At 39.1% G+C, this 18,150-nt stretch overlaps 1 protein-coding gene across 1 annotated transcript in view; it reads left to right on the top strand.

Moving 5' to 3' along the window:
- The first annotated feature begins 435 nt into the window (after positions 1-435).
- LOC583250 (transient-receptor-potential-like protein) overlaps positions 436-18,150 on the top strand; it is a 29,689-nt gene continuing 11,974 nt past the window's right edge. Inside the window, exons 1-3 of the mRNA XM_030981144.1 lie at positions 436-669; positions 5,691-5,927; positions 10,595-11,051. Of these exons, the coding sequence (XP_030837004.1) occupies positions 490-669; positions 5,691-5,927; positions 10,595-11,051 (874 nt within the window). The 5' untranslated portion in view covers positions 436-489. The remainder of the gene's footprint in view (positions 670-5,690; positions 5,928-10,594; positions 11,052-18,150) is intronic.

Genomic DNA, 18,150 nt, shown 5'->3' on the forward strand with positions numbered 1-18,150 from the left:
ATCTGACGGCTAATAAGACTTGTGTATGCTTGTAAAAAGATAATTAGAGGACCAACGGCTTTAAGTCCTCTTCGAGTGCCTTGGTAATGAGGATCAATACCTTACCAAAGGTGCACCGACTTGGTTTCGAACCCGGGACCTCTCGGTTACGACACTACTGCTATACCACTGAGCCACCGCACCTCATAATATAAAACACAAAACAACGATTGTAGTAAGAACATAAGAACATTGTTAAAACCGAAGTCTTGATGATGAGATTCAGATTCAATGCAAGTGGGCTATTTTATTTATTAACTTATACTTTAGATAGTAAAATTCAAGCAAATCATTGCAAAATGTTATCTTAACGATTAAAATGGAATGAACAATTATGAGCAAATTTGACACAAGATTACAAACTTCATTATCTCTCTTTATTCTCGTTCAGGCCCAAAGAAAGCTCACATTTTATAGTGGGACCTGAAAGCGTCGCTCTCCTCATCCAACATGCATTCGGCGTCATCGACCACGGAGCTCAATCCGCATCGCCTGCCTACCCCTGCTCAAACACCATGTCGACATCACAACAGTCACCTGCCCGGGTACCTGTCCGTACCAGGGCTCACAGCCAATGGCATCGGCTCCGATCTCTCACTCATATCGGGAGTTAGTAACATTCCCTTACAGGTGAGTAAAACGGTTCAGGGTATAATGTTTGTGAAGATAAAGTAACTGTATCGGAGCCTTTCTTTCCAGGCTTTATAAGATGATGACGTGAATCCTAATCAAATGATTGGTTGAAAGCGTACACGTGACCAGGCATTTATTTTGACTAACGCGTAATCGCGCGTAATTTGGGTAATGACCGGTCATTATCCAATGGTAATGACCGGTCATTATCAAAATCATGTTGGAAAACATCATTTTATAAAAACAAATAATACACATCATTTTTTTCGAGCATTAGTAAAATTACCCACACTTGGTACCTTCAAAACAGTCCAAACGCCCTCGGCTATCACCTCGGGCGTGTTAGACTGTTCCAAAGGTACCTTGTGTGGGTAATTCTCACTAATGCCCTCACTGATGTGTATTATTTGTATACTATTGCATGTCTGGAATGGACAACATTAATGTAGTCCTCACATGAAGTCGATGTCATTCTTAAGTGATAGCGTATCATGCACGATTCGTCCCTTGGGTGTGCATTTATTGATTATTAACATTAACATTTCCAGCCTTTCATGAAAATATAATAACAGTGATGACGGTGATAATTGTGAGGATAACAATAATATTGAGATTCAGAAATCGCTCTTTTCTGAGTAAACATAAAACTATGACTGGATTTAAGAAAAACTGTATTGGGGTAGACTTTAATAGCTTTTCTGAAATCAAAATGCGATTCTTACTATACAGGGCGTATCATAATAAAGGATATTGAAGTTTAATGACGATTTATATGAAAACTACTGATTTCATAATCAAGCATTTTATGTCTGTTGTAAAGAACAGAATGTCCTCTTTTTAATGACACCCCGATCATACTACTACTGTCACAGTTAACTGAATAACAAAGCATTGCTGTCCACCATGTGAAAGGTGCACTGTGACAAGTTAGCATTCACAGATAAATTCTAAAGATTAGTGCTTGTGTCAGCCCAGACATATTGAAATGCTGAACAATGAGTGGATTATGTGTCTAAGAAGGAAATGTTATCAAACTTGGCACAGTGCACCTTTCACATGGTGGACAGCAATGCTTTGTTATTCAGTCAACTGTGACAGTAGTAGTATGATCGGGGTGTCATTAAAAAGAGGACATTCTGTCCTTTACAACAGACATAAAATGCTTGATTATGAATCAGTAGTTTTCAAGGCTAAGGGAGCAAACCCTAACAGAAAACCATGCCACCGTGACAGCATTGAGGGCGATTGACGATACGGAACTCCCGACATCCTTCGACCAGTCACTGCAGGGTCTAGTGGTTCACACCCGTCCTGGTTTGTCCTCGCCGGTGTGAAACTGCCACCAGTTCCCCGAGAGAGTGCCGGTAGTAACTTGCAAGAGCTACCGGTACTTATCCACCTTTGCAAGCAGCCTTCATTATGCGCAACAGTATGAAACTTCATACCGGTTCGGTCGTCTTCCGGGTTAACAAGGACCGCGCTGTTAGATCAGGACTTCCGTCGACAGTGCCAAGTATGCTAGGAAGCAAACAACAACAACAAAAAGATGACACCAGCGGAATTACTACAATGACGTTTGGACAGTGGAATGTCAGGACACTCCTCGATCGGGAAGGAACTGGCAGGCCAGAGAGAAGGACTGCCCTTGTAGCCATGGAGCTGGAGAAGTACAAAATTGACATTGCTGCTCTGAGTGAAACACGTTTCTCCGAGTCAGGTAGGCTCGATGACATGGGCTACACATTCTTCTGGAGCGGCAAGCCGGACGGGGTACGACGAGAGGCTGGAGTGGGATTCGCCATCAGAAAAGAGATCTTAGCGAAGCTCACAGAAATGCCTAAAGCGGTGAATGATAGAATTATGACAATGACAGTACCACTGATGAAGAAGGGAAATGCTACTCTCATCAGTGTATACGCACCAACCATGACGAGTCCGGATGAAACAAAGGAGAACTTCTACAATCAGCTTAGACGAACGTTGCGGGACACCCCCCGGACTGACAAGCTGATATTGATGGGAGACTTCAATGCCCGGGTAGGACGAGACTATGAGAAATGGCAGTCGGTGTTAGGCAGGCACGGAATCGGTAAATGCAACACCAATGGTGAGCTACTTCTAGCGCTGTGCTCTGAGTTCGAACTCCTACTGACAAACACCGTGTTCAAGCAGAGGGAAGAACACAAAACCACCTGGATGCACCCTCGCTCTAAGCATTGGCACCTGATTGATTACATCATAACAAGACAACGAGACAGAATGGATGTTCACAGCACAAGAACTATGCGTGGAGCTAACTGCTTGACCGATCACCAGCTACTAAGATCAAAGATTGCATTTGCTTTACGTTCAAAGCGTAGGAAGCAAGGAGCTACTAAACTTGCAAAGCTGAACACAGACCGGCTACACGTCAACACACAACGGCTAAAGCTAGAGCAAGATATGGAGAAAGCTCTGGCGACTTGGGGAGTGCAAGAGGGAATGACAGTTGATCAGACCTGGGCATCACTCAGCAAAGTAGTATATGACACAGCGAGCAACACCCTCGGTAAACCAGAGCGAAAACACCAGGACTGGTTTGACCCAGAAGACTCCGAGCTTCTGATACTCATGAAGAAAAGGAATGAAACACACCAACGTGTATTACAGACTAGAAGCACCAGGTCAACCACCACCGCGTACAAGGAAGCCTGCAGACACTTGCAGAGGTACACACGGAAAATGAAAACCGCCTGGTGGGAGAAAAAGGCAGAGGACCTGCAGCGCTCCGCAGACAATAATGACATGAAGTCCTTCTACACTGGACTGAAAGAAGTCTGGGGCCCCCAGACTAGGAGTACAGTTCATCTCAAGTCCCTGGACGGTAACACAACCTTTTCAGACAACAAAAGGGTGCTTGAACGATGGTCGCAGCATTTTGAGACACTACTCAACCAGCCAGGAGATATCGAGCCTGCAGCGCGTGATAGGATCAACCAGCGACCTGTAGTTACTGCACTCGATGATATTCCAACACGAAAAGAGCTAAACCTGGCAATTGCCTCCTTGGGTGATGGCAAGGCACCCGGAGTGGATGGGATACCAAGCGAGATATGGAAGCACGGAGGAGCCACACTAACCAACAGTTTACTAATGCTGATACAACAAGCATGGGCAGAAGGCTCCATACCTCAGGAATGGAAGGATGCTAATATTGTCGCCATCTTCAAAAAAGGAGATAGAACTCAATGTGGAAACTACAGAGGAATATCGCTATTGTCAATAGCAGGGAAAGTTTTTGCCAGGATCCTTCTGAACAGATTGAATGCCCACATAGCACCAGATATATTGCCGGAGACGCAATGCGGATTTAGGAACAACCGCAGCACAGTAGATATGATCTTCTGCCTCAGACAACTACAGGAGAAGTGCATTGAGCACAACCGATCCCTCTATGTGGTTTTTGTCGATTTCACGAAAGCCTTTGACACTGTTGGTAGGACAGGTCTTTGGGAACTACTACGAAAGTACGGATGTCCCGAGAAGTTCACCGGAATGGTAGAGTCCTTACATACGGGTATGATGGCTAAAGTCAAGGAAGCAGGCGAAACATCCCATAGCTTCCCTGTAAGTAACGGTGTAAAACAAGGATGTGTGTTGGCCCCTACGCTGTTCTCCATCTTTCTCTCGGCGATGCTGGAGGAGGCCTTTGCGGACTTTGAGGAAGGCGTTTACATACAATCACGTCAAGACGCCGACCTATTCAATGTCGCACACTTCAAAGCTAAGACGAAGTCTACACAGATTCTCGTGAGGGAACTCCTCTTTGCAGATGACAGTGCTCTTGTTTCTCATACACCAGAGCAGATGCAACATGTTATAGATGTATTTTCATCAGCATCAAAGAAGTTCGGTCTACAAATAAACATCAAAAAGACTGAAGTACTATTCCAACCAGGTACAGACCACCGAGAGGAGGAGGAGATCCTAGTGGATGGGACAGCCCTAAACCAGGTAGATGACTTCACTTATCTCGGCAGCACTATATCCAAAGACGGACGCATCGACTCTGAGCTGGTGAAAAGAATGTCAAAGGCCAGCAGTGCCTTTGGAAGACTGCGAACCAGGCTATGGAACAACCATCATGTCTCAACAAGAGTGAAGTGCAAAATCTACAGGGCTATCGTCCTATCCACTCTCTTATACGGTGCGGAAAGCTGGACTCTCTACAAAAGTCAAGTAAAGAAACTTCACGCGTTCATGATGAGACACCTTCGAGCAATCATGAGAATCAGTTGGAAGGACAAGGTGACCAACAAAGAGGTACTAGAGCGAGCAAACCTTCCTTCTATGGAGGACCTGCTCATCAGGAAGAACCTACGATGGACAGGCCATGTCATCAGGATGCCCTCTGAGAGGTTACCAAAGCAAGTACTATTCTCGCAACTACCCGCTGGCGAAAGAGGGATTGGTCGTCCACGGCTTCGCTACAAGGACACGATCAAGAGGAACCTTAAGCGGAGGCAAATTGAAACCAAGACTTGGACAACTGCTGCAGGCCAGCGAGCTGTATGGAGAACAGCTGTAAAGTGAAAATGAAGGCGGTCATTGTCGCTTCGCGACAGACAGCTACTACTACTACTAGTTTTCATATAAATCGTCATTAAACTTCAATATCCTTTATTATGATACGCCCTGTATAATAACAATGATGATGGTGATAATGATAAAAAAAAAAAAACAATAATAATGCTCTTGAGGATAACAATACCATTAAGAACATGAATCGCTTTTCCTGAGTAAACATAAAACTATGACCAGATTTAAGAAAACTGTATTGGGGTAGAATAGTAGCTTTTCTAACATCAAAATGCGATTCTGACGACTTATTCTGACGATAACGGTAAAAGAAAAGATTGGATTTGTGATAACCGATGCAAGAGACGTGATCATTGTTTCTCCACCCTAGATACCTACTGTTCAGATATCTGCGAATGGTTGTTTATCTCATCTTAATCTTTTTAATGCGATTTTTTCAGCTCTTCAGCGAAGGGCAACGCATCACCGTCAAGGAACGGGAATTTCTCGAGGCTGCCGAGAAGGGAGATAAAGCCACCATCGTTCGCTGCGTCCAGGGAGAGAATCCGGTTAACGTGAATGTCAGCAACCTTCTCGGGCGCAGCGCATTGCAGATGGCGGTAGATAATGAAAATCTGGAAATTGTTGAACTACTGCTGGCTCAGCCTGATGTGGAGATAGGCGATGCTCTACTACAGGTAAATATGAATAAATATATATCATATATATCGTATCATAAACACACACATATATATGTACATGTATATATATATATATATATACCTTACAGCGTCATTATACGGACTTAATATGTAGTGACATAAGTAGTCATTAAATGAAACCAAAGCCTTCGTACTGTTACTTTTATTGTAAATTTTAAAAGATTTGAATAAAATCAGTGAAAATTTGAACAAAATCGGGCAAGGAATAAGAAAGTTAGAGCATTTTGAAATGACTAGTCACTAGAGGGCGGTATTCAATTTGATGACATCATCTGTGAACAACCCTCCATGCCTTTTGTACATCCAATTTCACAATTTTTTTGTTTTCTTCGTATTTATTTGTGTTCTTGATCCGGCTTCATAACATGTGAAGTAGAATATCATTTTGCATTCTATATCTTGCTTTCAGGGGAGTACATTATCTCAATCACAAGAAAGAAGGAAAAACATGAAATTTGATGTACAAAAGGCATGGAGAGTTGTCCATAGATGATGTCATCAAATTGAATACCGCCCTCTAGTGACTAGTCATTTCAAAAAGCTCTTACTTCCTTATTCCTTGCCCGATTTTGTTCAAATTTTCACTGATATTTTTCAAATATCTTTAACTTTACAATAAAAATAACTTAGTATGAAGGTTTTGGTTTCCTTTAAAGATTTTTTTGCGGCCAACATCAAATTCTGTAAGACTTTGCAGGAATTATGAACATGTCATGTATGTCCTATCTGTGAAATTCAAACGTTAGCAGTGTCCTAGTATTCAATTTATGCAAGGAAATTCGTTTTCTTTCTAGACCTCCCTGCCAGACACTATTGAGTGAGTGACTGACATCTTTTTTTCTTTGGTAATAACATACATAAAATGAGCTATAACACGTATTATGAGCATTTGTCTACATCAATAACCCACAACTTGTAATGGCCAAAAGTAAACTGATTGAGCAGCACAAAACGTACGACCATTAGGTACAAGGGTCTGGAAATCAGACTATTACTCAGGTGATTGCAATCACTAACGGTCGTTATTTCCCCATAAGTATTGTCTTTCAAATGCCGTTGCAATTTAACCTTTTCATATTTTTGACCTACAAATAATGGGACATAGTACCTTTAAGTAGACATTTAACGATTGAACAATAGAATAACTGCCCCTCTACGTATGTTTGCAGGCAGAGGACACTTAAAAGCCTCCCAATAAACAATAGGGTAAATCATTAGTCTTTAGTTTAATTAGTTATATTGTTTTTTATTTAGGGTAAGGGTAATATACCAGTTTTTATGATGTACGGTTAGTGTACCATTTGGGGTCATATATATAGATATCCTGTTTATACAATATGAAGGGTTACATATATATATCGCACAAAATAATTAAATTAACGCATAGATACATAAATAATGAATTAGCAAATAAATGAAGAAATAAATAAAATAAACAAAATATATGAATAAAATAATGCATGAAACAATTATAATAATGAATAAGTAAAAAATAATAATCATGAGCAAATTAATAATGATAATGAATTAACAAATAAATAACTAAATAAATGTTTAACCCTCTAATCACATATCCAAAATGGATTACATTTTGGCCTAAATTGCTGACAAGTTTAACCCTAATCAGATTTTTAAATTTATTTTTGGGGGAGGGTCAATTCACCCTTTCCAAAGATCCCAGTCTTTAAAAAGCTGATCGACAAACCGAATACAACATCATTCACCCGTATGTAGAGTACAAATGCATACTACTGGCTTACTACAGGCTGAAATCCACTAACAGATGCTTTTTTGAAATATTGTTGATGATTATGTTCAATATACGATAGATGAAGTTCAGTCTGTTTGTTTTGTCTGTTTTGTTGGCTATCGCCCTCTTCGATGTCCCTCTTCCTTTCATCGTAGCTCACAATAGCAAGATATTTAGTATAAGCATGACCATTACACAGGGGCGGATCTAGCTTTTTGCTAAGGGGGGGGGTTGACCAATAATGACGATGCGGAGCATCGTCCACGAGCCGCGAAGCGGCGAACCGATTTTTTTTTGGGTGTTTATTTGAACCCCGTAAGTGATGTTTTCCTGGCATCTATTAACACAATGGAGACCATAAAAAGCAGTGCATGATAACGTCTTTTTAAATCAAGTAACAGTTAAATACACAGTTATATCCAGAGTTATCATGTGTTTGGTTAAGTTACCAGATGAGTTGAATATCTTCTCACAATATTTGCACTTGAAAGGGTTTCTCTCCAGCGTGCGTTCTTTTTTCTTTTTTTTTTTTTTTTTCCTTTCCCCCCCTTTTTTTTTGGTTTGTTTTTTGGGCCGCCCAAGGGAGGGGTTTAAACCCCCTAAACCCCCCCCCCCCGTAGATCCGCGCCTGTTTCCCCGCGAAGCGTGGGCGCTGGATGTGTTTTATTTACTCAAATTGTAGTATTACAACACGTCCGTATTACACCCCCATGTATGGTAATTTACCCTGTATGCCAACTTTTTTGCATGATTCAAACATACCTTCCAGTAAAAAAAAGATGCGAGACTGGATTGCCGCAACTTCTTTGCCCTGTTTGCTTCCATATTGCTTGTCACTACACTCAGACCAGACTGATAAAAAAGTGAGCAACTTGAACAAGTAATCCAGGAAATGAGCAGCCCAGCTCAGCGTGCGTTGCCAGGTTAAATCTTCACAAAATCCCCACCCAAACGACACTTAAAATATCCCCAAAGTTGCCAAATTTTGACAGAAAATCCCCAAATTCGTTTTTCATAAAACTCAATATTATTTTCATTCGCAAATATTTATTTTTCATCCCCAAAGACTTCAACAATCCCCCAATTTTTTTTTTTTTTTTTAATGTGGGGATTTTGGGGATGAGAATCGGCAACGCTGGCCTAGCTTGTCACTTCGGCGGTGGCCCGTGTCCTCAAAAAAGCTGATGGGGGGGGGGGGCAAGGGACTCTGTGACATTTGTTCGCCCAACCCCCCCCCCCCTCCCCCCAAAAAGAAATAATAATAATAATAATAATAATAATAATAATAATAATAATAATAATAATAATAATAATAATAATAATAATAAATGAAATAAATACATAGAAATAGAATAAAATAAAATTACAAGTTTTAAAAAAAAGATAAGATTTTAAAAAATGGTCCCCGGATTTTTTTTTTTTTTTTTTGGGGGGGGGGGTTGCAACCCCCCCAACCCCCCTCTAGATCCGCTTCTGTTACAAATCCCTTGTTTGGTTTTGGTTTTATCGCTCCTGATTGTCAGTTTCATTTCATCCTCTCAATCGCCATTCTATCCTCTCTCTTTTGTTGTCTTCGCTTATTTCTTAACATCAAAAATCGACACTGAAGTTTGCTTGCAAACTAAACCGAATTAAGCCGCAAAACGAAATATTTTTGGTCATCGTTAGGCAGAATAACGTATTACGTATGTGTGATCCACATATGGCGGTTCAAATCCATGCTATAGGCAATGAATACTTTAGGATATAACCTGGCAAATTTGTTATTCCATACAAGCTTGTAATGGTAATTTATTCAGTAAAGGGAGTGTTACGGCTTCAGTGAAAGACGCTGATATTAATCTTGGACTTAATGAATATTATTATTGCAAAGTTAAATCTCTCAAGTTATACTTTCTTTATGTTTTCCAATCGAGTCTATAAAATGCGCCATTTTACGCAAGTGTGTTGCTCATCTAAACTAGACTTAGGTTTGCATAAATATGGGCGTTTCTAGACGTATATAGAGTGCTTTGCAACAATCATAAAAACAATACACAAAATGTAGAAAGAATTTCATCTAAAAAAGTTTTATTATGTCTGTAAGTGGAAATTCAGTGTTATTTTTGCGGGAATTTTGCAGTTCCAAAAAGTACACGAGACCGACATAAGAAAGTACATAAAAGTATAAAATTCATGAGGACACTTTAAAAAAAAAAGAGGAGAGAAAGGTGTGTGGAACGTAAATATAACGTAAGGAGTGATAGAAGGAGATGATTTTTGTTATGTTAGTATGGTGATAATAATAACTAGAATATACAGCAAGAGCTGATAATTCCTTATTGATGACAAACGAGTCTTATAGGCGTGAGTTATCCATCTTCGAAGCGAATGTTTACGACGTATGGAGCTTAAGGGATGAGTGCCGAAGGTATTTGCTATCATGGAAACAAATCTCGTTAGAAGATATCGGCTCCAACAAAATATCTCCGTAATGCATTGCCCGCCGGTAAAACTCATTTACGATACACGCCAATAACAATTCATTGCGCGATATGATCTTTACCAAAATCACGCTCTTTATTGACTCACTTTCATGAGCATGTATGGAATGGCGATGATATTGACAGGAACTGTCGGCAAGTTCGTTGATAGTTGAACACAATTTTTCATTTCCTCAATCATCATCTTCTCAAGGAAGGAGGGAAATCCAAAGAATCGATTTTATAAGAAATCATCGCTAGCGGGGTACTTGATGGATCCATGTGAACATTGAGGGTGTTACTAAACATAGGTATTTGCTTGTGCAGTGACTATTGTTTGATCACTCTGCGGATTGGGTCTGGAATATTGACGGATTAGATGTTCAAATGCTCTTTTCTCTAAGCAATATTACTTTCTCATTTTGGTGCAGGCGATACGCGAAGGTGTCTACCGCATGGTGGAAATGATGGTGAACCATCCAAGTATTTCCCGCCAAATGTTGGGAGAAGGTTGGGCTTCGGCCAACAAGTCGCGGCACCAGGAGAGCTCGGACTACTCGCCGGACATCTCGCCGGTCATCTTGGCCGCACACTGCAACCAGTTTGAGATCCTACAACTTCTCCTGACTCGAGGCGCCACCATATATAAGCCGCACCCCTGCGTCTGCGCTTGCGCAGTGTGTGAGGAGAAACAGAAGCAAGATAGTTTGCGGTACTCACTTGACCGTATCAATACGTACCGCGCCCTCGCCAGTCCGGCCTGGATCTCGTTGACCAGTTGTGATCCCGTTCTCACTGCCTTTAAGTTAAGCTGGGAGCTTCAACGTCTAGCAATGAGAGAGAATGAATTCAAGGACATCTATGTGACCCTCAGTGGACAGGCAAAAGGTAAGATTATCTGATAATAATTTAAAATCTTTTATATCGCTCATATCCACCACCTAATAAGATATTCAATGCTGTATCATCGATAGGCACAACTTCCCCCAGAAAACAATCGTAATTTACACATGCTGGAATTAATATGCTGCAAACGACATACATCGAATGAAATATTGATGAATATAACGTTCATATTTGTATTGTAACTTGCTCCTGATGCATGATGAATATGAATAATTTAATGAGGTTGTGAGTGTATGCGATATGCGATATGAAACGAATAATTCCACCATTCTCTCCATATAACATGCATGTTTGTATGCATGTATATATTCTAGTTTTTAGTTCTCTATGTTCTTCCCTATCATTTTTATCTGCACATATTTTTTTCTTTCTGAAATGTTATTAAAAGACTCAACTGCAGCACCGCTTGTCTTTTGTGGGATTCAGTAAAACAGTCTTCTTTATAGTCTCTTTAGATAACCGTTAGCATAATTAAAATACAGTTGAATAATACATAAATAAGGTACCGGTATAGAACTGTGATTATGAGTCATATGTTTAAACTTGATTCTATTTTCCCTCCCGACTAATTTTTCCCCTCCTCTTCCACCTTTTATCCTATCATTCATATAACTTGATTTGATTTTGATTTGATTTGATTTTCTTCTGCATTCATGAAGTATACAGTTTTTCGATAACGATAATAATATAAAGTACAATAAGTATTTTTCTGACAAAGAATCATAATTAAGCAAATACATATATATATATATATATATATATATATTTGTTTGTTTTACAATTCAATTCAAAAGACTTTATTTCCATTAAAAAGCGAACAAATATATACATGTGATGAAGTACAGACAGTTCAAAAATACAAATCCTGAGCATTATGTTAAGTTAATTTAAACAAACTGTGAAAATAAGTAGAAGGAAAAGAGAGCACCTGTAGGAAGCTTATGCTAGCTTGTTGATTCAGGCGTCCAAATGGATAAAATAATTAAACAGATATAAATGAATTGTTCTTTTCAAAAACGAAATGATAAACAGTCATATTTTTCCTCAAACATTATAAAACATTATACAATTATTTGCCGTTGACATGATTCTCTGTTTTGTAGTTTTTGTTACCATGGTAACGGGTATCCCCAGTCACTTTTATCTGTTATGCTTTTCAGGGAAAATGTCTGCTTATTGTATATTTACTTTTAAAAATCTTATCTATGCAACGAAGAAGAGATTAATGTCATTTTGAATTGATTTGAATTGACTCAAAAAATAGTAATAACAATGAGAATAACACAGTAAATACACACTTACATAACAATAGTTATTAACATTATTGCAACAAAAAAGACGGACATGCAAAAGAATAATTTGATTCATTTTAACCAAAATCAGCCTTTAAGTATACATGAACCAAAAAAAAGTACGAGGAGAAGTGAATAGATCAAAATATGCACTGGAACAAATTAAAAGTAGATGTATATTATCTTCATTGTAAAATAATTCGGAAGCAGCTAAAGACGACAGATACGATATGGTACGAAATTTAAAAAAATAAAAATAAGAAAGAAACCCACCCCCCCCCCCCCCCCTTAACAGTTTTTTTCCCTGATATATCGTCGTTGCTAAAATAATGCGTGATCTCGGGTACTTACAAATGAATCATTTAATTAACTATGTTCTCAAATTTTGACCAGTAAACAATAATACCTGCTTGTTCGCAAAGAGTGAGCATTTGTTGAAAATGCAAAGGAATAAACATGAAATGTTCTAAACATAGCATTACATAAAGTCTCGAAGAAATTTGGATCCCATGTCTCCGTTTAAAATGTCACACAAAAGATAAATACTCCCTAGAAGAGAAGGTCATACTAGTCACAAGCCTTGCCATGGACATCGCTTTAAAAATTGTGTGGGTGTGACACCCTCAATCATGCAATATCTATGTCGGGAAATATCAAATTGGTGTGAACTACTATCAAACAAAATAATGCATAACTCATATTGGCAAATGTTATGTTTTTAGGAACTTAGAGACATTATTTTTCTAATTGAGTTCTCATTAAGGTACTCATAAAGGTTCTCATTAAGGTTTGTCCGCCCCCCCCCCCCCCCCCTCACGTCAAGCACGTCGTCTGAACCAGGGCGGGAGGACTTGACAATAAATTGTATAACCATGAGTGAAATTATGAAGCGCGAAAAAATATAGAAAGTGAGTTATGGAAAGCTATCATCTTGACTGGCTGTCTTTTACTACCAATATGATGCAAACTCATTATTATTATTATATCGTGCGTAATATCTATTTCCCAAAATCCTTTTTACAAAGTGGGTTAGATTGATTTTCCTCCACTAAATCTCGGTGAAAAGGCACGCTTTTACAAGGAAAACTGTAAACTATTCATTGCCAAAGGATCTTGCTAAAATTGCAAATATTGATTTGAAAGGTTATTCTTTAGAATGAACTATTATCTACTACCTACTGTCCAATAGAAACCGCTAAATAATAATAATAATAATAATATATGCTGCCATTATCCATACCATCTTGTTCTCTTTACATTTGCTAGAAAATGAATGTTGCCAACTCCTTCTACAATATTAGGTACCATACCCAATTGTTGCAATATGTATGGAAATCATCATGATCTTAAAGAAAGTTGAACAACCTTAAAATTGAAGGCCTGTGTAGAGCCTACATTTCTTTATTGTCCTGTCTTTCATGATGTAGATATGAGGGTTGGACAAAGCAACGAATAGATTTCCTGCTTTTCGAGAATTATTCCCTGGGAAAATTACCTCAGACGACTCGTACTGTGGACTATTCTTTTCTTAGATCAATTTCATCTTTGTTAATATTCTTTCAATTGTAGGGGATATTTGACCGTGTGGTAGTGGTGGAGTGGTGTAAAGTATAGGTGTCCGGGAGAAATTGCCGAGTCTGGATGGGTTGGATCTTGGCTAGTAATTATTCAAGGGTATATGTCTTTTATAGCTCACTCTGAATGGGGTAAGTGGGCAAAAGACATTATACAGGAACTGGATAACTAGTCTAGGCGGAATTTTCATGTCAGGTTTAAGAAGGAAAACGAATCATTTATCATCGAAAACACGTCTTTCGGATGCTGACGTTAAAGGTCGATCCCAGACGTAAATAATCATATCTGATTGATACACGTCTGTAAAAACCCAATTACACACACACACACGCGAACACAGTCGTATGGAACAATGTACAAAGTCAACTGGCGGTTGATGTCCGTTGCCCGAGTGTGATTTCTAATTCCCAAACTCTGCGAGTAGGCAACAATTCGACACTTTTTAGAGTAACAATGGCAAGATATTAACCTGCAAATGCTACTCTCCACCCAGGTGCTAAGTGGGAACCCGGTAGGATGCGACCGTCATTGTTGGTCAAACAGTTCTTGAGCGTCATGTAACGCCTGGCTGGAATGCTCCCCAGGGAGTGGAGATTGTGCACACATTGTGTGCGGGCAAGCACTGAATCCATTGACCGGGGTAATTTTAATACCGGGGTATATTCTTAAAGTGCTTAGAGACATTTTGTATTAAGCGCTATATAAAAATTAAATATTATTTATTATTATTATTATTTCATCATAAAAATATACTTTAAAAGATGGACAATTACATATGATATGGACATGTTGGACCACCGGTTCACTGCACGAATATGAGATAATAACTGCCCACATATTGGAAATGTTCACTCTCGGAGTGCAGCACCTAGCTCACCATCCCTGCCCCTGCACTCCTCCGGGTGATAACTAATCAGATATCCCAAGAGAATCGTAGTCATAAGTCGCTATACATGATGAATATTCTATAGCGCAACTTTCACTGCACATTCTGAAGGTGATTACCATCAGGAAGGTATGGATATACAGGGTGGCCCAAAAAAGAACGCAACAGCTCTCGTCAACACCGCTCATTGTATGGGACGCCAACACGCGCAAATTGCCTGTTGCTTCAAACCGGCTGAATCCGGTTGTAAAAGTACATGTAGAGCAAATTTGTAGAATCGTAGAATCAAAACGCTTTGCTCCAAATTACTCAAAAAACTTTTAACCCCTGATATATAAACCCATTATATCGTGTCTATGAAAATTAGAGATCTTAGGTTTTGCGTTCTTTTGGGGTCACCCTGTAGATTGATCAATAAAGAGAATTTATTGTAATTTATGGAAATCACGAAGGCAGCGAAACTGATGATAATTATCTCTAGCACTTTACATAATTATCTAGTCGTTTCATTGGAAGGAGTATCTAAAGCATCTATATTGCTCGTGCTGGAGAAATTCATCCATCATGCATGCCGTGTTGGCCTGGATGGAAGCAACATATTTTAGAGTAGAATTAATACAGTAGAATTAATTCTGTTGCCCATTAAAAGAGTCGGCGCAACGGCGCTAAGTGGTAGAGCAGTGGTCTCGTAACCGGGATGTTCCGGCTTCGAAACAAAGTCGATGCGCTAGTGCCCTTTGGTAAGGGATTGATCCTCATTGCAAAGTCCCTCGGAGAGGACTTAGAGCTGTCATTCCCGTGGTTGCTTACTTACGAGCATACACATGCTTTCTTAGCAGTCAGATAAAACAAACAAACAAGAGTGCATTTAAGGTGTTATACCTTTCTTTTAGATGATGTACATTCCTTTCACTGACAGTCATTAAAGGCATCGTTTAACAATGTTAAATCTGAGATGCATGCACGACCTTACGTGCTATCAGTGTCTGTGATATGGTGTAATATGGAAGCTCTAAAATAAATGATCAAGAAGTGCCTAAAAAAAGCAAAAGTCTTTGAGTGACCGGTTTTACCATACATATACGGTTTTCCCCTAATAGACTGTAGTGTTATGAAAACCGTTAAGAAAACACAAAATTTGGTTTCGATTTCCAATCATAAATATTTTGATAATCAGACAGGCGATCGGCTTGTAAAAGTCATGGGGTCTCTGACTGACCTAAAGGTTTATTATCATTGCAGCATGAGCTAAATCCAGGATTTTGTTTCAGAATCTTAGACAAAGTTACCGGATCCCTTTAAGGTGCATCAAGTGGTGTATCCAGGGGGCACATACGGGAAAGGGTGTTTCCCCATAATACCGATATGTAGGTACTGTGAAGGCAGTTTGTTTTCCTAATCGAATTATTGGCATATTCCCTGGGCTACAAATCCACGTTTCAGGTGTCATATTAGGAGTCACTTCCTCTTGAATTTATTCCACTCTAAATTACTGTGAAATCCACTCAAAAACAGTAGTTGCATAATTATTTTGAGAGTAAAAATTATTCCAGTATTTAGTTTGCGTGGATTTTCACTCCAACCGAAGTGATCCCTATTATATCTCGCCCAAAAGGTGAATTTCCACTACGTGAATTTAGAGGGTCCATTTGTATTACGATAGAGCACGTGTCTCTGCAGGCCCTGTCTGACGCCTTTCCATAATAAATATTGTCTTCTGAAATGGAACGATTCAAGAATGTCCTCAAGAGTTTTAAGCGACGCTTAATTACGTCCTTTGTTTCTATAGCAAGACTGAAGGAAGGCAGACGCTCTTTATTTTCAAATGAAACTGAATCTCATAACTAATCCAAGTGTTATTGCCTAGAGCATTCCCCCTTGGCTTGAAACCTTAATACACTCTAATCAGACTGGTACAGACCGAACAAAAACTGCGCTACCCCCAAATAGCGGGAAATCAGTCTGTTTGGAGTCTGTGTGAAGTCGATATTAGCGACTGAATACTTTAATGCTATTATGACGGATAATAATAATGATGATAATAAGGCCTAAACAAAAGATGTTGTATTGCCCTTTTTATTGGTTTTTAGAAGAAAAAAATGTATTAAAGCATTCAAAACTGAGAAATATCATTCGAAAGAAGAAGTGAAAAAAAGGAATATCCGACCGACCGACCCATGTTTTGGCACCTAAAGGGCAATACAACATTTAATTTTTTAATTTTTTAGGCCTAATGGCCATTTGTAACGCGTCATATCTGTCAACATGACACTCCTGGCGTAGGTAATGAGAAAATGATGTTGTAACTACAGTACAGTCTTGGCATAAATATAATAAATAGCAAATTAGAGTTGTATGCATTACGTGTAGTTGGAGCATTGCAAATCATGTTTTAACTTATTTGCAATCGATATATACACTTAGGATGTTTCCGCTTGTTTGAAAAATATGTGTGTGTATAGCACCGACAGCAGTGATCAGTTGTGAAAATTTACACTTAAATGAAGGTTCCTGGAATTTCATAGCATGTAAATGTCACATATATGTGCATTGCATCAGTAGATAGTGTGCATTCACACATTGGCCTGCAACAGTACATGATTTCCATTTGACTGAACCGCAAATTACATCCGGGTGGTCGCGTTACCCTACCTTTTTCGAAAACATACCCATTTATTCATGAAATGTCGGGGTAATGTTTGTGAAATAAACCCCTCTCATCTACGATGATCTGGTCCAATTTACCCGAAAATCCTACGGCAAATATACAAAAGGTCGCGTCCTTAACGGGCAGCATCACATCATCTTCCGCTTTCATTTCACGAAAGGTCGTGTAACGCGACCACCCCACCGGACGCGATGACCCGATGGTTCGAAGTAAGCCGGTTCGCAGGTGAAAATAGCACCTGTACGAAATATAATAACATATCTATAATGTCCCATGATGTTTCACGTTCCTGTTACAATGGGAGCATATCAGCCCCTCTCCTCCTCAAGAGATTGGGTTCCAATAGAGTAGTTGACAGGACAACTATCAAAGCTATTGGAATATTATTATTTGGGGAATTAACCCTGACAAGTAACTTTGCTTTTGTCCCTTCCCCCCTTTCGCATTCTGATTCATCATCTTATTTCCCCTTAGTCTCTTACTCATTTTTTCTTTGTATTGTATAGTGTACATTATTTTGTGTTTGCATATTTTTTTAAACTGGAAATGTGGAAAATTAAATTATATGAAATAACATTTTCTGTGAAAGATTTCTTAGGCTTATTTGCTTTACAAATGTTTTAAAGATTGTTTCATTATATTTTTTTCTTCAACATTATT

Source organism: Strongylocentrotus purpuratus, unplaced genomic scaffold (genome assembly GCF_000002235.5).
Source record: "Strongylocentrotus purpuratus isolate Spur 01 unplaced genomic scaffold, Spur_5.0 spur5_scaffold_11, whole genome shotgun sequence".
In the NCBI taxonomy this organism is placed as follows: Eukaryota; Metazoa; Echinodermata; class Echinoidea; order Camarodonta; family Strongylocentrotidae; genus Strongylocentrotus; species Strongylocentrotus purpuratus.